This window comes from Temnothorax americanus, unplaced genomic scaffold, assembly GCF_048541705.1.
Source record: "Temnothorax americanus isolate GAGA-0224 unplaced genomic scaffold, ASM4854170v1 Scaffold17, whole genome shotgun sequence".
Taxonomy (NCBI): Eukaryota; Metazoa; Arthropoda; class Insecta; order Hymenoptera; family Formicidae; genus Temnothorax; species Temnothorax americanus.
Genome location: NW_027509307.1, coordinates 1543419 through 1569736, shown reverse-complemented (window position 1 = coordinate 1569736; position 26318 = coordinate 1543419). Strand labels below are relative to the sequence as shown.

At 33.6% G+C, this 26318-nt stretch overlaps 3 protein-coding genes across 8 annotated transcripts in view; 1 reads left to right on the top strand and 2 right to left on the bottom strand.

Annotated features, from left to right (window-relative positions):
* Positions 1-26318, bottom strand: part of LOC143895895 (nucleolysin TIAR) — a 529366-nt gene that overhangs the window by 445602 nt on the left and 57446 nt on the right. The window lies entirely within an intron of this gene.
* The window catches only part of LOC143895897 (uncharacterized), a 250285-nt gene that overhangs the window by 209760 nt on the left and 14207 nt on the right, over positions 1-26318 (top strand). The window lies entirely within an intron of this gene.
* Positions 10751-11717, bottom strand: LOC143895869 (peritrophin-1-like). Its single transcript, XM_077403299.1, has 2 exons — positions 11614-11717; positions 10751-11168 (listed from the first exon to the last, which is right to left on the bottom strand). Exons 1-2 carry the CDS (start codon positions 11618-11620, stop codon positions 10912-10914), a joined length of 264 nt encoding a protein of 87 aa, XP_077259425.1. The 5' UTR covers positions 11621-11717; the 3' UTR covers positions 10751-10911.

Here is a 26318-nt window from a genome sequence, read left to right as displayed (position 1 = left end):
TAATTAATTTATAAATATTTATAAATAATAATATGTCTTGTAATAAATAATACAATTTTCATGCTACTTTTTTTGTGCTGATGGCCTTTTTTTAACTGTATCAGCATTTCGCGCATAGGATACCCTGCACGGGGCACGGTGACGACATGATAGAACACACCGATGTAAAATATTATAAAAATACATAATATCTGAGGATGGTTAAACCGCGGATACGAGACCGATGTGCTCCCGGGTATTACCGCCCGCCCACCTACCGCCCACTAGGAAACAGGCTTTTATGGAGTTTTTATAACGTCGTGTTACTGCGTAGATGATACGAGCTCGTGCATAACATTTGACCCATCCGAATCAAAAGAGCAAAAAGGTATAATAAAAAAAATGGCGGTGCTGTGGTTTGAAATGCTCGCATTATAAACTGTATCTAAAATGGGTCTCTTGCCAGCGCCTGTCATTCATCTCGTTTTAGGGGTGCAAATACGTATGCCGGCGCGGCGAGATAAAACGTACGTGACTTTTACATGAAAAGTGCACGCACATATCCTTTTTAAGGCTCGGTTCGTTTTTAAATTCGTCCAAATAATTCTGGTCGCAAGCGCTTTATTAGCTTACAGAGATATGTTAAACTTGTAAAAATCTTCCTTGACATTTTGTTTTTAAAGAAACATGAAAAGCGCAAAAATTTGACTGACACAGGCTCATTGTCAATTGAATTAATAATTAATTAATACTGACGAAACATATATATTTCGAAGTAAATTGCATACGCGGTTGCCATCGATATCAAAATGAAATTGTACTATGTTGTCCAATACCCAACAATTAATAATACCAAGTTTCACTATAATAACAAGGTACTAGCGTAATGTAAAAGCATGCTGTTTTACGAGATAATTACTGTCATAACCGGTATTTTTATCTGATAGTATTGATCGCATCGTGCATTCTATGCGATTCAGCGGAGGTGTGCTATGTTGCTCTGAAACGTGCGCCAATTAAATTTCAAAGTAATGGCTCGCAACAAGCTATCCATATACGGTTTTCGTATATGCTATAGAACGGCGCAAGACAATGCACGCGACACGATACGTTATATGCCAATTAGTGGCCGGGGTAATTGCTTGCGAGAGGTTGTATCCTTTTTATGCACAAAACTAGGCACGTACGATTGGATATCACGTTGTAACGATACTAATGTACGCAATGCATGAGGGCGAGGATTACCGCAAGACGCGGGGCGCGAGAGATGTTGGCAAACTGCAACCATCGCATATTTGGAGAGAAAAATTGCAGCCATAACGCGCGCGCGACTAAATGAATCCGATACAAATTTAATTAAAATTTTTATAGTTTATCTCGTATGAAAATCCTATGCAAAATCCACAATCAGATTGGATCGATATATAATTTACGAAGATTTAATAATTCCAAAGCAATAGACATAGATGAATATTATATTAAATGAATATATTATATCATAGCAGACACTATTATTAAATATTACATCACAAATCTTATACTATTTATTTAAGTGTTGTAGAAGAAATGCAACATTTTTGATTCATTAAAAATTCTTTTAATTCAAATTGCCTTCTTAAAATAAAAAAAATAAATAATACCGAAAATAAAATACTACGACTGATATGAGATATAATATTTTCTTGGAAATTAATATTTTACTCGTTCTTTCTTTTTTCATTAATAAAAATAGTCGTTAAGAATAATTATCTTTTATGTAAAATAAAAGTCAGAAATCAAAGGCCTAACTGTATACATAATGTATAGATACGCAAGTTCGTATTATATCTCGATCAAAGTAAAAATACCCTAAAGATCGAATCGTGAGCGCTTCAGGGTTGTCGGTACCGATAAAAGTATCAGCGTTTTTTCCTCTTACTCATTTTTCACTCACACTTTCACGTTCGTCGATCTACGCAACATCTTCCTGCCGCTTAGGAAGGCTCTGTAACAACCCTATCCCCCGTCCGTCCTCCACTATCCTCGAAATCTAAATGATTCGGTTATTTCTGGAAGGTTGCTCGAGGCGCTTCTCTTCCATCGACCTCATTGCAAAGTGATTTTCCTCGTACCTGTAATCCTAAATTCGATCGATCGTGCTCCCCATGTCGAGATAAGTAGCGCGGAACGCGCAGAGAGAGAAGATGCTTAGAGCAAGAAATAAATGTTTCGTCTGCATTCGTAAAACAACAATAAGAGTATCGATTAACGCGCCGTAGATTCATCAATGTTTGGAAGTTCAAATAGTTTTTAGTCGTAAATGCTTTATCGTTTTTCTTTTTTTATTAGTATTTAAAATTGCGAGACGATGTAGCAGACGATATAGCAAATACAAAAGATGCTATGAGAATTAGATGTAAAAACATTGCAATATATATAGTTAATAATGAATCTTCTCGATCTTTCTCATAATCTCTCACCGGTAGTCTAAATACAAGCCTTGTGTTTCTGGCAAATATATAATCAAGCAACTCTGTCCCATAAATTATATTTTCAAGCGCACAGCTGTCACAAACAGAAACGGTCGATCATAAGAGAAATTCAAAGTGTAAAAATAAAATCAAATAAAGGAAAGAGAAGACATTTTTAAGACATTATAAGAATATTTATGTGTCTAACATTTAGTTACTACATTCCTTAATATATGGTATCAACACTAGTATTCTAATGATGAATGTCATTTTATAGTTTTAGTGTGCTGTGCTCAGCCTACCCCTATCCATCGTATCTATTGCCGAAAGTACAAATCGCAAGTGAATTGCGAGATCCTAGTATACGTATGCGCATATATATATATATATATATATATATATCTGCACATATATATATATGCATTTTTTAGGCAGAGTCCAGCCAAATGCCTAGAATTGCCTCGCCTCTTCCATGTTGGTGTCCACTGCGATTCATTACCTCTCTATTCATCGACAGTACCGACGCAACATTCTGCTGGGCCCTCGAAAACCGACCTGTGTCTCCTGCTCCTGCTGCCTTTTGCCTCTCTTTGTCCTTTAACATCAGCTTCTATATCACGTCCTTCAACATCACTTCTATCGTTTATATCATATCCATTCAAATGCAGAGAGCCATTGACCTGAGGCAATATCTTTGAAATTTTGCCTCTTTGCAGCAAACAACTACTTTGAAAATAAACGATTTCAAAATAAGGCGAAAGCAACCGCCTTCTTCTTTGTGCGAAAATACTAATTAATCGATGATTGCATAGAAAATACATTATATAAGTGACGATTGAGTATTTTTCTTAAAACCACGTAATATATATTTTCTAGTTTATCGTATCGCGTCTTTTAATTATTTCCTCGAGGCTCTCGAAATTTATCACCGGCAATGGCGGCAATCATCCCGCGCGCTTACGGTGGAATAAAAGTACTAATCTTCTATCTCATGAAAGAACGACGCCTTTAGCGAGAAACTTGAATAATAAGCAGCTGTAAGCAAGGATGTTTTTTACACCTCTCTTGCAATATCCTGATCCATGTCTTTTTCGTTCTTGTCGAGACAGTACAATAAACAAATATTAAAAACTATGAATTCATTCGTTTCCTTTCGCGGACTGTCTCGCTCTTTCTTTCTTTATTCATTTGCTGCTTTAATGAAATTCACACCAGCGCGCAGCGACTTGGCTGCTGCCCCATAGCTTCTAACAACAATCCGCCCTTACTTACTTTCAAAAGCCTTTTCACACAATTGAAAGTTTTTCGTCTCGAAATTACCTCGAATTATTCAGCGTTTAACCACGCTTTCTCATTTATGCATTTATTCAGTATTCTGATATGATTTTTACTCCGCGATGTATTTTGATATACGCATCCCCTTTATTCGAACGCATGTGTCCCCGTTATTACTTCGCGCTTTTACAAATGTATACTTGCAAAACAAACGTTATCTTTACACTTATTAGCAAAATAAATTTAATTTTTATTTAATCCATATAAAATTATCTTCTTACAATGTAAAGAAATTGATTTATGACGTTTAATACCATTTCATTGTAATAATCCATTATTTCGTTATTATCGAAAAATGTTATATATATACACACATTATTACAATTTTCTAAAAGCTGCTTGCGACTTCATTTCTAAAAATATATATGTCGAGAGATCGTATTGAAGAAATAATACTGTAGTCACTTTCTGTCGATCGAATATGTCCGTGCTAATTATTATGTGATTATTTATTATGTCTCTTTCATAGATGAAAATAGAAGATATGCTTAAAAGGAAGAAAACGAGAAGATGAAAGCAAACGCGCGCATTCGCATGCAATACATATACGTGTTTGCGGTAGGTATACTTAAAATCTCATTTATATTGCTTTTTCACTATCTGATAGTACATAAATTTTCCTATTCCAAGGGGGTTTTATATGTTATATAAATGCCCCGACCTATCCAAACTAGTGGTAGTAACGCAGAAAAGGGAGAAAGACAGAGAGAGAGAGAGAGAGAGAGAGAGAGAGAGAGAGAGAGAATGTATAAACACAAAATATCTAAAGAATTATTCGCACAATAAAATTGTAAGTAGAAATATGTATATCAACATAGTAGTTAATATTTATATGTGTATTATTCAAATTATGAAATATTTATCACATATAAACTTATATAAAATAAGATGAAAGTTATTTCCTTAATATAAATCGGGAAGCGGAGAGATTTAGGCATAAACTGTAGTACACAAAGTATCGAAATAAATAAAGGAAACCAATTCAACGCGTACGTGGGGTAAGGAACACCAGTCTGAGATAGTTTAAAACAAGGTTGGCTGCTTCGAGTTCAGGTGCTGTTGCAACTAATATCGTAAATCCAGATCGAGTTCGAGGGAGAAGAGCTCCGTCGCCCTTTCCTTTACAGCCCTCGCGCGGCTAATTCCACCTTTTGCATCTGCGCAATATCTTCATAAAGTAAAGCAATAGGATTATGAGTGCGGATTCCATGCGAATGGCAAAAGTGAAAACAGCCTCTGAATGCTAAGGTGCTAACTTAATTCTAGAATATCAGAAGAAAATTTCAAGTATTTAGTACCAATCTTATTTGCAATATTAGTATAAAAATACCACTTTCATGGTGATTAAGCGTATTATTCGCTTCTATTATTTAAAAAACACAAAGTTGTCAACTTCTAACAGCTCATTATGATTTAAATAAATATTTGCTTATGTGCAATTATATTTTTAGTTAATTTTTTACATATTATATTTATAATAATTCGTCGCATCGTTAAGATTCGTTAACCATACTTATTCCATTGTTAACAAAAAGTGATATGCACAATTGCCTTGGAAGAATATAATAATTTCTGATATCATATCTGTCGATCAATCAATGTGTGAGTTTCAATAATCCGCTGGATTGTTATCAGCGCCGTACATAAATCGGAATATCACATCGACGTACCGACGATAACCGATCGAATTTTAATCGGGATCCCTGCAGAATAGTTAACGTGATCTCCTCGAAAATTCTGAGCAAAATGTGATATGCCAGAAATCAATCTCACAGACACTACTTTTGTCTAATAATGTTAATTGTATTAGCATCTAGTTCATGTAATTAAAACAAATTAGTAAAATAGAGAAGTAAATAATAAATTGTTTGTTTTTATTTAAATACTAATAATAAATTAAATTATTTTATTTTATTTTTATTTAATTATGTATTTTTAGCATGTGTCACACTGGAATATGAATAATTTAAAAATTAACGCTATTAAAAACTGGATTAGGTTTCAAATAGTTAATATCAAATTAACTTTAAATTCGGTATTCTTACGAATTTTTCAGATTAAAGGTAATGTCTCTAGAAAGATATATTGAACTGACCAACGCCGCAGCGAGTTTATCCCGTGATCTTCGGACCGAGAAAATTGTTTTCGGTCAAACGAAACATTTATAAGCCATAAAAAGCCTGCCGTTGCATTTGGGCCGAACGATCTATTAAATTTTTATGAGCTTTTTGTCGGAAACCTCGCAGAGTGTTCGAGCAGCGTGCTGAGAACCGCCGTTAGCTCTAGATTTCCAGCCATGCCTGCATATAAAAGGTGTTATATAAAAACCTAATACACGAGAGTCATATAAAGTTAATCCCTATCTAATTGAAATAAAAGAGTCATTTTATATACAATTTTTCAATAACGTTCTCCGCAGTGATGAAATATCCCGGTGCCGCGACAGCAGTAGATATCAAAGTTCTGAATTAAAAGGAGATGTTCTATACAATGTAGTTCAAGGTCTTATCAAACTGAACCAATATTATCGTCACAATTAAAAATCCGATTAGATAAAACTTATCGATCGAAGATCTAAAATATGACCGTCGTCTTTATCTTAATAAATGACAAAATGCGCGATAGCGGCAAATACAAGTAAAATTCTTTCTATAATTAGAATAAAATAAGAATAAAAAAAGATAATTTAAAAATCATACTTTTAAAGATTAAATCTCGAAAATTGTAACAGTCTTTTAGTAAAATTGGCATTTATTTTTATTATCGCTTTACGATATTTATTGATGGCATGTAAAGAGAAAGGCATGAATTATTCTTATTATCTAATCAACAATGAAGAATTGTATTAAGAACAACATCTCAATTTTCGCGCAATAATCGAACAATATATACATATACTTCAAAATTCGCGTCTTTACCGCAGTAAGTTTACCTTTCAAAAGCTATTATAATTTATAACAATATTATATATCATGCGATTGAGCATTGCGCATAATTATTATGCTCAACGAGAATTTATATTCACGGGAAAAATAATTACACAGTAATTTCCGAAATAGAAAATTTTTTATTTACCAATATTTACTTGCGTCGTAAAGAAAGAAATACCCTATGGAGCTAAGTCTATTTCGAAAATGTGTACTTGTATTGGAAGAACGAAAAAGTAAAGACAAGAGGCAAAAGAGCGGAGAGGATGAGAGAAGGGAAAAGGGTGAATGCATCCAACTCCGCTTGTAATGAACTTGTGAATATTTAGTGGGGTAATTGCCCTTCGTATACCGAGTCTCGCTTGCGTCTACCGCTGTAAGGGGTGTCCGCCAAATCCGGAAGCAAAACCAATATCAGTCGGCCACCTGTGCTCTCAGCTTGCACTTCGTACGTCATATATACGTTACGTGTGCACATCGGTTCCATATATATCGATAATTTGATTTCCTCGGGGACATCGTAGGACGACTGCCAGCCGTTCAGCCGGCTCTGCTCTACTTTTTCATTCCGTAATATGGCAAACAAAAAGATATCAGCACTTCTCATAAGATTTCAGCGATGCTATTGAAGAAAGATACGCTAAAATTTTCATAATCTTTATTAGACAAAGTTTCTAAGTGTAATAATTTGACAATATCCGTATTTTCCCGACGTAGAACCAAAAAAAAATAAAAATATTTAATGTATAATACGTGCTAGAAGCTATTTCACATAGAACAGGAAAATAGAATTTCTTGCTATCTTCGTAAAGTTGGATCTTTCAGAAAAACAATATTTTGATAAGTTTATTGTACTAAAGAATGGGAAAGCGGCTTTGTCATGAAAATTGCCTAAAAATTTCATTCATGAAATACGTATCTTAAAAAACTCATGGGAAATAATCGCTCATTTTAATAGTTTTAAACTCACGTAAATTGCTACAACGTGTTGTTAAAAATTTAAGTTAAAAAGGATAGCTTTAAAATTTTCTATTGGTCTGTCATTTATACAGACATTCTATATACACAGTCTAAACATGGATTGTGTAAAAACAATATTGTTGAAGTGCCATTTAGTTGAATAAATATAATAATGTGATGCGTTGAATTCTCATATTGCTTTCAGCACATTCTTCTTTCAGAATATGTTACTTCGCAAAGATCTAGACTTATAATATCGCTTTTAACTTCTCGATAAGCTGCGTAAATTTTGGTATAAATAAAATACTAATACAATCTTAACGGCAAGTATAAATTGCGCAAAGTATTCTGTCGATTACTTAATGTTTGGTGCCAAATTGCTTCCAGTACTGCAGAAAGTATGATTTATTATTATTTACTGAATAGAATACGATGTTGCAGTTCTGTTAACTATGACTACTAACAATGTGAAAGTAATGGCGAGTTAAAATTTAGAATTTTCAAGTTTCCTATTGCTTAATCATTTTTCTTTATTTCGTTACTTTTCGTTATGTTAAAGAACTCAGTCAAAAAGCAATGTACGGTTTGATATCAGCAATTGAAAAAAGCGATAATACTATTCAATAAAAAATGCTAGTAATTCATGTAATAAATGTACAAGTCCAAGGAGACACGCAACAGGACTGTAATCTGCCGACGAAGCCTAAGCTTACTGCACGTCTCGTGCAAAAGAGGCTTCCGCGTTCTTTGCACGCCATCTGAACGTTTTATAATCACTGCGTCTCTCTTTCTCTTTCGTTATCCCTCCTCACTTTTGCATTCTCTATCTTCCTTACTTAGAAAAATGTTTGGCTATTAATTCACCCTCGCCTCCTGCCGCGCACAACGCCTTGACGGAACGTACCACCTGGTAAAACAAGCTACATAAATTAAACGGTGGATTATGTATCCCAAATTTTCTTTATTTTCCAAACAGCGGAGAAGAACGGCGCAAATGAGTAAAGGTTAAATACAGTTTGTGTTAAAATACGAACTTAATTATGAAGTACATCCGCATTTTGTGAGAAGGATAAATACGGTTTTATGAGAATTTATCGTTAGCAGCTTTTCTAAAAACATGATGATGATAAAGAATTGTTTTGAAACTATATTATACCGTAATAATTTTATCTTCGGATTTCTCAATTGATAACACTTTCGTGCATCTCTATGCGAGACAAAAAAGTATATTTGCAGATATTTATTATATATTTATCAACATGATATATATTAAAGAATATAGCCTCGGCAATTATAGTCCCCTTTCGCTACAGTAAAATTAACAAATGATGAAACGCTCCCGGATCAATCGATATACATCTATCTCGCGGCGCATCTTATGACAATGACGGCAACCAATCGGTTTCCAATTTGATACAGAATAGAATCCATTAACGGCGCCCTCGTCGACGCTTCCATAGACCGGATACATTTCGGCGAGTGTCAAGGTGGGAAATGGCAGAAGTAAAGCGAGAAGCCGGTACGGAAGTAACGGAAGAAAAAAGGTATTGCGGGCGAGAGAGAGAGCGCGACGAGGGTGGAAGTGAGAAAAACGAGGGATGAAAAGGAACATACGAGATGCGCGTAAGCGAGCTGGCTGGCGGCAGCCGGTAGCTGACTCGTACCGATAAGAAGTCTCGATCCGCGTTCGCAGTTCTCTGTCCGACTCTTCGTTCGTTCTTTTCCTTTCACGCGCCTCTTTCTCCCATTCTCCTTTTTGCAAGGAGAATACGACATTAACTGACGGACGAAGAGCGACGTCGTCAGCGCGACGCAATGTAACATGAAGAGTTTGTACCGGCGTAGGCGATGAAAACGACGAACTCTATCGGAGCATTGAGCTCGAAACGAAATAGGGAATTCAGTGTCACCGTTCAATGATGAGGCTTTCCTATTATCTGTCATTCCTCATTGTACTTCTTTTCACTCTGCTTGTTATTATTCTATCCTTCAGTTTGTCATTCTTCTTTTCTATACGCATTTAAAGAACAGTATAAAGTATATAAAAAATAGAAATACAGAAATTATTTATGTTTTAAGGATGTACGCGAAGTGTAAAATGCATATTATGTTTCTGACCCAAGAGATACATAAAGAAATATTTAAAGGTTTTTAACCCATAATTCTGAGTACTTATTCTTTAAATGATCATTGTTGCGCAGAAGAGTTTCTCTAAACGCAGCAATTCCGGAAAAGTGCAATTAAGTAGTAAATTCTTCATGGCTGACCTATTCTCATTCATATGCGTGCAATTACTATTCTAGGTTTATTCGCTGCCGCCTGTTACATAAAACGCACTTGCACACCTGTTTGACATTAAACTATTGATGCTAACAAGATGTGGCGAAATGTTCGCGTAACGCGAAGATTTCCACTGTAATTTGATGCAAGATATATGTATGTATATTTCGCAAACCCGTAGTTTTTTGTTTCGATTTTGAAATACGTCAAAATTGTTTCTTCATTACGATTGTAATATTTAATTCACATACGCGTGCAACGTATTTCTACAGATACGAAAACTATACACTACAAATGTATTAACTTTTATACTCGAGTGCTTTTACAAGTTCCTCGATAATGTTACTTATTATACTTATCAACACTTACAGATTGTTTACTATGTTACACATAATAAATAATACTTAACATTTTGTAATATTTAAGTTCTTGTAATTTGCACTTTTATTTCACAATAAATAATTTAAAAAAAAGTAAAAAAAAAAGATAGAAATCTAACAAAATGGAATACAAAACATTAAAACATAATTAAAAAATTTTAAGTTATAATTTTAATCTCTTGAAAAAAAAATAAAAAGATTTGTTTAATATAAAAAACATTAAGTGATACAAATAATTTATATTTACATAATTGAAATTCGTATACAATTAAAATAGAATCTCAGCAGAATTTGAACACGCAATTGTTGATTTCGGAACTGATTTATCTATCACGAATACTTATTATCATATTATCAAGCAATCTTCATCGGGTAGTATTGATTTTGCCTGCCATTTACTAATTAATTAAATTAAATAGACTCATAAACGTACACGAAATAATATTAAGCAATGGATAATTTATTCATTAAAAAGTATGTACAATATAATGTCGTTTGTATAAGCCGTGCAGTGATAACGTAATACAATAACACAATACAATAGCGGTCCACACATCGGTATATGTTGCAAGCAATTCTACCATTATAGATATAAATTGATTAGGGATAAACAATGCATCCAGCTTGAAACGGAAAATCGCAAACTTTTTTTGTGGGATTGAAGTGTAAGTCATCAGGACACTTCATCACAATTGGTCGGCCATAGTCACAGACGAAGTAATGTTTGCAGTTGGTGGGATGAGGAATGAGAATGGCTTCCTCGTCTTCTCTTGGTACTCTATCTGGGCATCGGACTTCCTGTGCTTGGGCATAAAATACACCCAACAAGCACACCAAAAGCGCAATGGAGAATATGGCTAAAATTTATTAAATATAAATTAGAAAATATATAAACAGAAGTAAACGAACTATTTTTCATTAATTTTTTGCTTAAGCTTTAAAAGTGAAAACACGTGTGATATGAAATGTATACAGTGAGTATTATTTTACATTATAAATTATATAGATCAAGTAAAAATGCAAATTTACAGTAAAGTATAGCACAAATTTTTTATTTCTAAATTATAACCACAGTTTTTTAATCAGAATATAACTTTTTTCGTATATAAGTTTTGCTATACATACTTTAAAAACAACTTCAATTTGATTAAAAAAATCAAATTAATTTTGATATTTATAGAACATTATGCCCTATATTTATTATGATATATTTTTATGTAATTTACATGATGACAATTATACTGAATATATCACTGTATTTAAAAACTCATTGATCACATCTTACTCTAGCAATAGACTTACCTTTCATTTTGCTGCTTGAAAGTTTTTTTTTTTAATTTCACTCTTCGCACGAATCACACCAGATTGTGCATTCGACTATCTAAGGCCTCTTTATATTTGGAACGCGATTATATACCCGATCAATGGATCCTTCTTATCAGTCTAAATTGTTCTATCGCTCCCACCCTTCTCTACGATTCCTTATCAGATACGCGTGTCATTACATTCGTGTATCATGATAAATTTGCGACTCAAATATTTCACACAACAATCGCGAATAACGACAGTTTCGTTTTAATTTACATCTGCAGGGTTGTTGCAGATCATACTCGGTCAAAATGTTAAGAAGACGAGGGTCGAGGTAAGCGAGTAAATGAGAAAAGAAGGGATTTATAAAGAGTGAAACGAAATGAACGAAATGTAGGATGAGCGCAAGAGAGTCAGGGAGAGAAAGCGAGAGAGGAGAAGGATGCTGGCTGACACTCGGACAATGCTAGCGTGGTGCTGTCGCGTTCGGTTCCTGGTTATGGCGGGTGCACAATGCCTATTGTCGGGCAACCCACCATACAAACGTGTGTGCTGACGCTTTCGCACAACGGCCAGCTCTAGCTCTCTACCTCTATCTCGTCCGTTCGCTCTCTCTCTCCATCGCTGTGCTTTCGTTTCTGCCGAAGACGAACACAAAATCTTCCTCCTTCGTCGTCATTTTCTCATAAACTCGCGCCTTTCGGCAAGACCAATAAGATATGTGAAGAATAATATTGATTTTTTTTTCCAAATGACACCAGAGAAGTAGCGCAAAATGAGTCGAAAACGGGTGAGATGGAAAGATGCGAAGGGGTAGGAAAATCGTATTTGATCGTCGTCGCTTCCACGATACTCTCTAGAATATCGTCACAAAATTGCGATTGATAGATATTCTAGTCTTGCTGTCACCATTTTGATGTAAAAATGCAAAGGATTACAGATTGCGATATAAATTCATAGCTTTTTATTCTATTATATTCGTTTAAAAAACGCATTAATTAATGATAAATAAACTTATAAGCTAATATAATCCAATATAAATAAAATAAAAAATGTTTAGAATTTTTATAAAAAGTGCTACTAATTTTTTTATAGAAAATTATATATTTATAAAACAAATTTTTTTTTTAAGAATTAACTAAAAACTAAATTAATTATTAGTTATTTATTTAGTTTGTACATAGCACCTGAATACGTATTCGCAGCTTCAAAATGATATCGTTATCTTAAGAAATAATTATCTTCTAATGTCAATTCGATTATGAAATACAGAATAATCTCATTATCAATATTCTTACTACGACTTATTTTAAGTTGATCATATTTTTAAGGTTGATTTCTATCTGACACATTTAATTTTAAAAATATTTTTTTAAATACTAATAAAATTTTATTAATCATTATTAACATTAAATGATTATTATTGACGTTGATTGCTATGTTGTGTAAACTAATATGTATTATGACACAAATATTACTTTGAATAGGATATAATTGTGCAAAAAAACAACTCAAAGATGAATTTATAATTTCCTCATATTTCAAAGATTAATATAACTATATCTCGTTTTGTTTGTAAAAACAAAATTTTTTTAAATTGCCATATTCGTAATACGCCAAAATAATAGAATATCTAAGAAACGAAGAAAAAAATTTCGTACGGCAAGTAAAAGGAAAGAAGAACTTCCGTTCTGTCACTTTAGCAAGATCTCCATAATTTGAATTCAATCGTTTGCAAATCACGATCTCGTTCGCGTCTTATTCCCGATTGTTCGGAACTACGCGGAAATTGGGTTCCTTTTAGGAAATGAGACATTTCAGTCGACACGGAGAAACGATTGTTCGAAAATGGTTGGACGCTTTCAAACGTAAAATATATCGTTTTCTTGGGACGTGCCAAAATTTTGATCAACTTTCAGTAGTAAATCTAGTTTGACATATAAGAATATATCGCTTTGTTCGTGTCCTAACTTTAGATCAATCGCAATTGTTATTAAAAGAATGGTTATCGCAAGCAATCTAATGAAAAATAGGATACAGCCGCCAATATTCGTATTAAATAAATTGTTAAAATAATTACGCGGTTATTAGCCAATATGTAGGCTGTCGATCATAACGTTTAAAAAACATTATGGCACGTGAAAATGTTATCGTTAATATTTCCATTCTCTATCGGCTGCACAAAGAAGAAATAAAGAGAAGAAGAGAACTGGATCTCCCATACTCGCCATATTGGCATACACGCCGCCTGCGTTTTACGGCCATATTCAGCGATTTTGCATATCGAGGCCAGACGTGTGTATGTGCGTACATTATAGGGCTGGGAAAAAAAGAGAAAAGAGAGAAAGAGGCGAAACCCATTGCCGTCCTTTCTTCTCCAGCGCCATCAGAACTGCTGCAAGCCCATTCACCTTTTCCACATCGATTCACATATATACGGCAATCGCAGACCTTCTTGAGAGCTCAATTTATCGCGGAAGGGCCTCCGCTGCCGCATCGGTACAAAGCGTGCTGGTGTGCGAGACGTATACCCTCCTTCGGATCAAATCGTCATAATTGAATAACCAAAGAGATAAGCGAGCCCCGCTTTGACTACGAGTGCGCTCACGTAACTTTGGCAACGACTTCATATACGGGTCGATTTATTTAACCCTGGAGTGCCTCGAGTCCACTTGGTGTTCAATTCTAAATTCCTCCTTTCGCGTCATGCCCAACACGAATTCATTTTTATGATTGAATCAATTAAATCGATCTATACATTACGTTCTACAATATCATTTATCTTGATATCTGTACGAAATTGATCATTGATCAATTCTTAAAAATGATTATCATTATCACGAGAGATATCACACAATCATTGAGTATGCCATTAATCGTATATATATATGTATATATGTTAAATGTTAAACTGATTTATAGAATTTAGAAATTCGCTGAGAAAGAATTTAATTTTGATTGCAATATAGAATAATATTTATATAAAACCAATTGAAACTGTTACACACAATTCATATATATACATATAATAATATTCTCAAAGAGGGGAGGGGGGATAAGACAATCGTAAAATTGTGCGATTCATTGTAGCGATCGGAAAAGAAAGGCGGCACAAAAAAAAGAAACACTTGATGAAGCTGATGGAAAAGGTTGATACGAAATAAACGAGATCGGACGAAGGCAGATGATGCGGATATCGGGGATAGCCTTAACGGTCTTTTGTTTAGCTGACTCCACCGTTCGCCGGCATGCCGGTAATTGCCACAATGCGGGGTGAAAAGCTAGAAAAAGTACGAGGCAGCTGGAAATCAGAGAAAACGGCTAATCGAATGACAAGTTGATCACTAATTTTACTCTTGAGACTGTTATATGTACTCATTGTATACACTCAGAGAGACGTTATGTATTCCATAAAATCGTTATGCTTTATTTTTAACTTCCTCTAGTATAGATATATTCGAGATATATAAAAAAGAAAGAGAATTTTATCAGAAGCTTTTTATAATTTTCCTTTCTTTAGAGATATGAACAATAATATTAATTATTTTCTCTATGAATGTCTGATCAATGAAAAATCCGGATTGGAACTAAGTACATATCGGCAGTCGCATTAGACAACCAGTTAGTAACTTGTTGCTGTGATTTACAATTATGGGGTAAGCAAATTGGGGAGCAGTCGGGAATATGTCATAGATTTGTGCCTATGAGAAGTGGTATTGCGGACACAATTGCTTCTGGCGCGAGTAACATGTAACATGTAGTTACGCAATACCGCTTTGATTGCACTTATTACGGATTTATTAGATTCGTATTCTATCGATCTGTCTTACTTGACGCGATATAAAAAGCGAATTAAATTATCTGTTTTGTATATAGTATACAACGAAATCATATTTATGGAATATAAGCTTCTTAAGTTTTAAAAATAAGATAAATTTCAATTAAATATATTTTATTATTAAAAAATTTTTATATATAAATAAATTCCTTATCTTTGTTGTAATTTGTATTATAATTGCAGAATAAATAATTATTCTGTCAATATTATAACAAACTTTTTTTATTCCAACATGTGCGTGTGTGTATATATATATATATGATTAAATATAACGCTAAAATTTATATCTGAGTTTTTGTCCTCAAAACAATTTCCTTTTTAGAAGATCAAAGACGATAAAAGATAGCAATATCTGATTCCATAGAACACACATGGACTCTGTGTAGTCATCTAATATTTATAAAGAAGTGTGAATTACGGAAGATCGCATATAGTGAGTTATATAGAGCATGGTTCGTATTATAGCGTGATATACAATAAAATGATTACAATTTAAATCAGAGAAAAATAACAGATATATTTCTTTAAATTATGCGATTAAAAGAAATAAAATGGAAATAAACACAAAATTTATGCTATAATCTATGATAATTTTGAAAATTTTGGAAAAAATATAGATATATTTTTATATAATATATTACAAAACATGTAATAATATAAATTTGCATTGTATCTAATTTCCGTTATTTTTAATTTAAATAGGTTAATTTTGGTATTTCGATATATAAATATATTTTTATTATTACGATTTATGACGATGACGAAAATTGTACATCGATATAAGATAAATATGATCAAATATTAAAAGAAATTAATGTAACAATGAACATTTTAAGTCTATATCCGTGATCGAGTTTTTATTGAATAATTAAAAATGTCACTTGCAGAGCTCTCCGCTCTTACCATCTCAAGTAGAGAGGGTCGCTCTTGAAATTTGCATAACTACTTCAACGATAGGAGTTTGCTTGAAATATGGCGTTTTATTATTTTCAAGGCACTTCACTTGGGTTAAATGTAGGCAACGACTAAAAGGTGAACACAAAAGGATCGGAAACTATAAGAAGATAAGTTTGTTTAGAAATGTTATAGTGCATGCAAAGATTAAAGATTAAATGGATATATTTTTTTAAATTTCTATATTAGATTTTGTGACTGTGTTGTAGATCCGTAGACATGATTTATTTTTTCAAAATTTCTAGATAGAAAATAGACTTTAAATAAGACAATAAAAAATAATTATTATTTATTAAAAATTTATGCAATTTTATATAAAAAATACTTTAGATTAATCAAAAATATAATCTATCAAAAATATAAGATATACCATAAAATATATCTTTAAAATATAACATTTTATATATATGGTATATTTTATATATAAAACACAAAACAACGATGAATCTTTTACTTGGTTTTTATTTTGTTTTCTTACGTAAGATTATACTATGCATAGAAATGAACGATGGAAATTGAGAACTGCCAATATGCGGGATATTGGCTGACTAAGGTAGAAAATACTACTGTTACTGGTAGTGCTGCCAGTGCAGCAGACATAAAATAGGACTCTTGATAAAGCGACAGACGGACGACATGACGTTTAGCACACGTGTTCCACATGTCAGCATGATTTCAAAAAAATAACGCTACTGTTTCTTTGTTAATTAATCTGCTAATGTTAATTAATCACAGTAATCGACAAATACATTAGGACGCGTCGGGAAAAGTTGCACACATTGAAGATTCCGGTCATGCCCGTAACATTCATTCATTTCACAAATATATCGTCGCGCAAGTAAATGTAATTACACGAATAATTATTTCTTTGCCGTCTCGCGGAGAGAATTATCTCGTAAGAACGATATACGGTCGCATTCTTGACGAGATGTAAATGTCAGTACGAGCATTTCCTACGTCACAACGAACTTCTTATGGCGTTAAATATTAGAAGCATTTTATTGCACAGCAAATTGTTGGTATTCATTCAACTTTTAAGATTAGTTTACTCTTATTGCCCTCCGTTACTCTCCTCTCACCGGACAAATTTCCGCAAAATCTTCGCTAATCATCATCGTGTACCTCAAAGTTTCAAAGAGAAATGAACTATTCATTGCGGTCGACCTTTACGACTCTCGTAACCTATATATTTCTTACTTACTTATTTTCCTTTCTACGTTACTGGAAGTAATCTCTCTCAATTCCAGAGTTATTACCCTATTTTTCTCACTTATAGTTTCAATACTCGATTATGTTTATCTTATATTAGACTTCTATCCTTTTTATAATGCATTCAGAAAGAACAAACTTCAATATATGATACTTTAATGTTTTCATTTATAACTACGTTTTGTGTGTGTGTGTGTGTGTGTGTGTGTGTGTTACAATATTAAATAATTCTATTTAATTAACTTATTCTTTTTTTTATATATATAGGTATCTAGCTTTTGAATATTGCATTAGATATAATATATTAATACAGTGTCAGTACTAATGGTTTTAACTTTTTTATTTTTAATTTAGCTTTTATTTTGCGATAAATAAATTTTGCATATTAAAATTATTTTATTAGCAATTATAATTACATTAATTACGTAATTAACCAGTATTTAAAATGCAGCAATAATAATATTTTGCCACATTGTCAATATCTATCTCGTTCTTAATTATAAACTTATTTAAAATTGATAAAATTTTTAAAAAAATTTTTTAATAATACTTAATTAACATATTAATCTCATTTAATATAAAATGTTAATTATTCTTTGGTAAAAATAGATATTCCAAAATAATAAAAGTTTAAAAAATGATAAAAGTTTTGTGCGGCGTATTAAGAAACTCTAATGTATCTTAATAAGTTCAATATTTATTTAAAATGTAGCATGCATTGTGTGTGTATAAAGTTTTGAATTTAATGATGTATTTCCTGCCACACCGAAATTGATTTCCAGTAATTACGCCATACTGCATAACAAAGAGAACAATTATTTTACTTTCATTTGATTAATGATGATCTCTATAATAAAACTGGCATATATATGTATTGTACATATGTCGTATATACATGCATACATATTTCAATAAAATAGTGAAAAGTATATACATATATCAAACGAAATAATATATCTCGCTAGACGACGTAAATAATGAGAAAAATACAAATTCTTTGACGTTCATCAACCACATAAGAAGATATACTAAGGCCCAGTTTCACCAACGTCGATTAACTGTAACCTTCTCGAATCGTAAACTCACTCTTCGTCTCTTTCCAACTGTCCCCCTTAGAAAGAGACGAAGAGTGAATTTAATCGAAGGTTACAGTTACTCGACGTTGGTGCAACTGGGCCTAAGATATTCAAATATAGCTTGTATTATATTAATCCGCAACGAGTTATGAAATTAAATTACAAATGCAAACTTAATTTCATTGCCACCGTCATAACTATAATATATCCAAATATTGCAGGCAGGTAAATGTTTGAACGCGTGTTACGAAATGTACATATCCTAATTATTAAAATACCAAACTAAAGTTATTTATTAGATATTATTTTATAAATAAATTCAAAAATTTGTTAAAAATTTGTACAAATTATATACTGTGTAATGGTTAGAATTATATTATTTCTTAAAATAATAATTTACACACGCATATATATTAACTCACTTTGTATACCCAGATATATCTTACAATTCAAAAAATGTAAAAAAAAACATCGTAACTGTAATAATAATAAAAAATTATTTATGCGATGTCATTGCAAAATCAATAAAATAAAATTGGAAAGACCTCATGTTTTTCGTATCAGAAGTTAAAAAAGTTTTTTCAACCTATAGATTTAATCAATTCAAATAATTAAACTGGAAAAGATTTACAATGGTTATATCGTTTACATTCATTCTAAGTGTTTAGACAATGACAATGATATCCGAAGCTCCAGAAATTGTCTAAGCTTCATTAGTGCCACGTATCGATCCTCATTATGATATTGCGAAACCGTCACGAAGCATCTACAAACCGGATCTGAACATCTGAGAAGGACTCATCAAGTTTCTCTATTTGCATCGAGCATGACCTATTTCCATAATATTATCGTAACACTAGCATAAGCGCTCCCGGCTTGCATGATGCGGAAACGACATCCTCCTCGCTTCTATGATCAGCTTCTGTTCCTAATGTACGGAAATTACAGGTGAATATGGTATTTGTATGATAATTTTGTTATCAAATTATAATTAGTTTATCATTAAACGCAAAAATTCTAATTTTTTATTTTTAGGTGCTGTTTATTTGTAAAATATTTTGATTGTCGTGCTCTTATAAAAAAAAGTACAACATATCTAGCAAAAATATCTCAACAATATATAAACATATGACACAAGTAACTTACAATTATTTGATAATATAGTTTTATTTTTCTTTTAATAATGGAATTATAAGAGATTTATAGAATAATATATTATGTCATATAACCAAAGTTTGTACTGTTTCGGAAACGTATCTGTGGGAGACAGTAAAAATAACATCGGCTTGTAGCCAATCTATTATTTCCAGCAGAAGAAACGTATACTACGTAAATTTTTCTCGTTGAATGTTGAAATTTTACCTATAATTTCTGCCGCAACCCCGCAGAAACTAAGTGGCAACGTATTTTCCGGACCGGCCGCGAGGAGGAACAATGAAATGAGCAAATAACTAGATTCTCACGCGCAACGGAACAATAATGGCACCGGGGGAAATTTTTCACGGACCCGTGGGCAAAATAATTTGGCAACAGATGCGTCGCGTCGCGTTTTCCGAGTCACCCGACCAAGAATAACGGAGCAGAGCGGAGTGGAGCGGAAAGGGTGGAAGGGCGACATAAGCGACGGGGTGCTTTGTGCACCGGGAACGCCACATCGAGGTGACATATTTTCGAGGTCTGCAATTGCAACATTCTTATTATCGTAAAAAAAAAAACACGAAATAATATTAAAAAAGCTAAAAAATATATGTTGTATTTTAAAAAAAGATTATAAGTGTGTAAAAAACATTATTTTTTTGAAACTTTTGTAACAAATTTATTAGATCTATATGAATAAATAATTCATTTATTGATATATTATGTTTGGCTTTTATAATGTATAGCCAAGTATGTATAACCATATGCTTCGCTATCTAAAATATCAATTCGTGGATAACTCGCGTTAAAAAAATAATTTTTTTTTGTTTTCTATTACACTTTAAAAATAAGTATTACAAATGTGTTACAAAGAATAGAAAATTTTTTAATAATCTCAAAACTTCTTTATAGATTCCTAAGTAAAATGCTGTTATATTGGTCGAATATTACATTTGATATGTATCTTCAAGGATTTTTTTTACACGAATTGGAGTTTTTAGTTTCTAACTAACAGGATATATAGCATCACGAAGCGTGGCGAGAAATGATTCGACCTTCGCAAGATCGAAGCCTGATACGTCGTGAGGATGAGAAAGACCACAGACGAAAGAGTGGAAAGAAGCCAAGAAGGGAGATGGGATACAACTTAGAAATAACAAGGCCGAATGACAAGAAAACAGAGAAGAAGTTGAAGCTAGGGAGGTGGAGGCCCGATCTGTTGGAGGAGGAAAATGCCTTGTGGCGGTAAGGAGAGAAAGAGGGATAGAGAGGGGAACAGAATTGCTCTGACGAGAACGCAGGGGGGGGAGGGAAAGGAGCGGAGGCAGGGTGTAAAGATAAGAGCGTTACGTGAGCGACTCATTAAGGGATGCAAATTAACCGGTGCCAACGACGTTACCTAGCTCCCTCGAAACTTCGGGCCTAGAACCAACCACCGGCACTACCTGCGGTAGTCGCAGTTTGTCAGAAGTGCAACGTGCTCCGAAGCTCCATTCGGACACACTTTCATGCATAGTACCTATCATCCGCGTGTTTGGTGGTGTCTTCGCAAGTAGAAGCGGAACGATGCGGCGCGGCGCGGCGGTGCTCGAAGCACCGTATCCGCAAAGAAGCACAGATTTATCTAAGCGCGGGAAAGGGGAAAGACCCACCGAATGGTTGTTGTCTCACGTTTTATCGTGCACCATGCTGCGCGCGACCGCGCATCGTCTCACAACGGAAGATTCTTGGTGATATTCTGTTTCACAACGGAGCGGTAACAAAACGTATTATAAAAGTTATTTCGATATTTACTGTGTAAAATGTACAATGGCTTACGTTTTTTTCATTAAAGAAATATGTTTCAGATTATTTTTATTATTTTTATTAAACAAAACTCAAATAACCACGATTAATAATTTACAGAAGGAATTTATGCAATGTAGTATTAAAATAAAATAAATTGTGTAATAATTTGATTAAATAAATAACAGAAATTTGATTATAAAAGGTAAAATTTCTATTAAATTTTTCACCCAAGATGCTGATGTCATTTTCGGGTTGTTTAAAAACAAAGAACGGCGGCGAAAGGCAAAAGCATCCAAGCAATACGTCACTCGTAACTTGATGAATCCGCAATCAACGCGTGTAAACAGCTTGCTTCTGCAGAATTCCGTAAAAAGTTAAAAGCAAGGAAGCATAAAGTTTTAGTCGTAAAGAACAGAGTTTCTATTTGGCTCGTGCTAGCTTTTTCTCTTTCCTTGTATACAGTATCTTTTCTGCTAAAGCAACTAAATATAATTCTTTAGATTAAATCGTTCGTTTACTTATCCGATATGTAATACACTCAGTGTACAATTTAAACATACTGCTAATTCTCGAAGCTCTTAATTTATATATATTATATATATATATATATATATATATATATATATATATATATAATCGTGATTTTCCATTCAAATCTTTTCACGGACTTTTTTTTTGTGATTCAAGACGACAACTTCGAGAGTTCGAAAGGCTCCCTTATAAATGACTGTCCAGCTACCCTATGATTTATAACAGCTTTTAGCTTGCACGGTCGCAAAAAATTACGTCCGAGCAGAAATATACTCGACAGCGGAGGCAAACTTTTCACGAGAGAGACACGACCTACCACTGTAAAAGAGAATACTAAATTGGAAAGATTTTAACGTTAGGGGCAGACTTCTAGGCTGCAAATGTCGAGCAGTGAAAACCCATTTGCCGTCATCAGCTACATAAATTTCATGCATTACGCATATTGAGAACAAAATAAATTCTAATTGTTACATAAATGAAATGATTACACATGTACAATAAAGCGTGCATTTGTAAAATTATAATAATGTATATTGTATTATTATTTAAAGTGCTTACGCAGAGATAACAGTTATTGGTAACTATTTGTTGTAATTACATTTCAATCATTTTGTCATCATTATCATAAGTTATTAATATAATCAATGCGTTTGTCATAATGTACACACATGAGTTTATTTTAAATAGCATTTATTATCGCTATAACCTGTCTACTCGAGATAAATCCTGAGATCGAAAACAATGTTTATCTCTAGGTCAATCAATCGAATTAGCTATATTTGCAAATGCGAGTAAATCACCTCTCGCAAGAAAGCCTAATCAAGAAGGAATGCATCCGATGTTAATTCGCAGCAGGAGTTGATGGGGAACGGCGTTCCATGGCTGCTACCGCCGGGCGTTCTTAGGGAGTATTAGTGACCACTCTCGAGATCACCCAAGGGCCTACCCTACGAATTTCCTGTCTGAACTACTCGGTTCATTCTCCCAGTTCCCACCTCTCGTCGTTAATTCATCCCCAGTAGATTGACTAAAGATACGAGGGATTCGTCAACTAATGCGCGCGTTCGACTGTGTAAAGGGAAGGTAATTTACGTACATTTAGTAGCTCCATTGTCTATCGCCCCCGCCGACACGATAAACGTGACATCTCCTACATGAGAGGTGCCACGCAAGGAAACACGTATACACCAAAAGTTTAGGATGTCAAAGTTTAAATTAGTTTAAATTACCACTCGTCTTAAATCTCACGAGAACAACAAATATATCAAAATAGTATGAATTTATCCTTTATTTCAAATCTGTAAAGCTAACTCTCTTTAGTTTGATATGTTCAATTGATAAATATTAATTCTTTGTAAAAAAAAGAATATTGTATCGTATGTTTAACGAAAAATATTAATGATAAACGTTGGAAAATAATTACTCCCGTCAATATATTTAATATCTTATTTCTAATATACTTTTAATATATTTCAGTTTCTCTCTCGCGTAGTGTGAAAATTCTTGTAGAAAAATTCTAAATAGACCGTTAAGTGGTACGGATGTCTTCAAGTTTCCAGAGACAAGCGCTATTGGATCGTCAACGCGGCATCAAGGCCGCGCTAAAGGGGGATCGTTCGTCTGGTAAAGAACGCTGATGGAAAATGACATTATCTTTTGGTATAAGTCGGCCGAGTCACTGGGGGGACGATTCGTAATTGCTTAAGTTAAGGAATGCGCACCGCGCTCGGACGTAGCGACGAAAGCGAGGCGAGACGAAGGGACAAGAGAAAAAGATGGGATGAGCGGAAGAGAGAAACGGGGATGAAAGTACAGACGGGAGTATGCCGAGGGTAAGTTCAAGACCGTGGGGTGGCTATGAATTTAAATTTCTCTAATTAGGACGCGCGGGAGACGCAGTGACGCTGTTGGTAGCTTTCCCTTCGGAGATACCTCACTTCCCTCTCTATCTCCGTTTCTTCATCTTCGTCCGTCTTCTATCCGCTTACATTCTCTGTTCTTCCCTTCAAGTCCCTTATTCTCTCTCTTGCGATTCTTGTCTTCGTCATTCTCCCGGTCCCTTCTTCTCGCATTCTCTTTCGCTCTCAGTGTCTCGCCATAATACCATACTAGCCGCAAAACCCCCGGGCTGAAGTAACTCAAGTAAGAGGTGGCTCGCATTCGCCGCAGTTGACACCACCTGACTCAGATTTGTTGCTTCTCACGTTCTAACCGAAATTTATTTGAAGCCCGCTAGCGCGGGTTAATTAACGTCTCCCTGGGGATAGAGTTAGGTCCGCGCCGGAGCGCGGCATGCAAGAGGAAATCACGAGTGTATACAAAAGCGAAACAATCGAACACATCCGCGGTGTGTCGTGTGAGTAATTGAATGGCGAGTGGTATAACTCAGCGTATGAGCGGCCGATGCCTAAATCGAGATTGCTTGTATAGTCCGCGACAGTTTCTCTTTTATCTTTCATGCCAATTTCATTTCTATCTCAAAAGAGCCACATTCAAAAGACTTACCTATTTGTTTATGACATGCGTTAATATTTTATATGTTAGTATTACATAATTTTGTATTTGTAAAAAAAAAAATATATAGTATATGAGTTATGTCTAATAATCAATACTATATAGAAGAGAGTACAAAACAGAAATTTATTTATTGTAAATTATATAGACAAAAATTAACATTTCTATAATTCACGATAAGCTATAACATAGTAAACAAAAAGACTGAGAAAAAGAATAAAGACAAATTTTCAAAATAATTTCGATAGTCGAAGGCAATGCTCATCTTGTTATTCGTCTGGGTGAGTAACCTGAGCAGCAGCAAGGAATTTTCACAGAGTTTCAGCAACCATTAGCGAGAAAGGGACTAAGCCGACGATTTAAAAAAAGTTTCCGTGGTGCATACATTAACTCGCGTAAGTGTGCCCTCTTCAGTCGGTGTGTACGAATCTTAATTCTTTCTTTGTTATCTCCTTCCACTAATTCACGAAGAAGAAGAAACAACGAACAAAAAAAGAAGGGAATGAAGTTAAAGCCGCAGTCGCAGCCAACACTTCTTTGTCGCCTTTGTCTTGAAAGATTAAAGGTTTAGAATGTGTTCACAATCAGTCTGAGCAATTATCGACTAGGCATTTTGCTTCTTAAATGTATTAATTATTTGTTGATAATCCTGTCAATTGCACAGAGAAGTCGTAATGTCGTTCCAGTGACTATTTATACGATAAATTCTTTATTAAAAAAGATATTCCATAAAATTTATTGATGTTAAATATTACTAACAGTAAAAAGATTGAACAGTGTATTGATGAACTAATAAATTATTGTAAAATAATGTAGATTCACTTATATAACATAATATAAATTGATTTGTGATTATTACCAGATAAATGAACCATAGAATATATAGAAATTAGTTAAAGCACGACCAAGACAGGCTGCTGATTTCAAATTCAATTATTAAAAGCTAGCTACAGTCGAATTCGTAAAAATGTGATAATTAAAAATATTGATTATCGGAAAGCGGGCGGCGTTATTGAGAGTAGTCCCGTACATCTGTTCATTAGATAATGAACTTATTAAATCAGAGAAGCGCGATGTGGCGGGGAATTTTACCCTGCTGCTCATACCATCTCCCTTCGCTCGTTATTCGTTTAATTACCTGGAAACACTGCAAAGGTTAATTGTAATTGGAAATAATAACAAAGTTGAGTTTTTTTGAGCAAACGTAATTACCTGTCGATTAAAAAATCTAGCATATAGCACTTTAAATAACACTTAAAATATAAAACGGATTGTGAAGCCGTATTAGCGTATTTGATTGTTATTTATACGAGGGAACACAGGAATTTGCAAAATGTATGCAGCCTATCGTATATAACGGTGTAATGTAAACATTCAAGTTGCAAATGAGCGATTATTATATAAACATTTGTCTGGCATAAGCAATTTATCATTCTTCTGCGAATAACAATGTGCTGAATTATTAGTTTATAAATGTGGTATTTTGATTACGTGTTGCGTGATGACAATTTTCAAATGAAATGAACCGATCCTTTGATTATCTTGCTAAATTGATCGAACTAATTAAATGCTTATATACAAGAAATAACAATTTGTCAAAATTGGAATTTTATATAAGGTAACACACGATTACCAATTAATTTACTAAAACT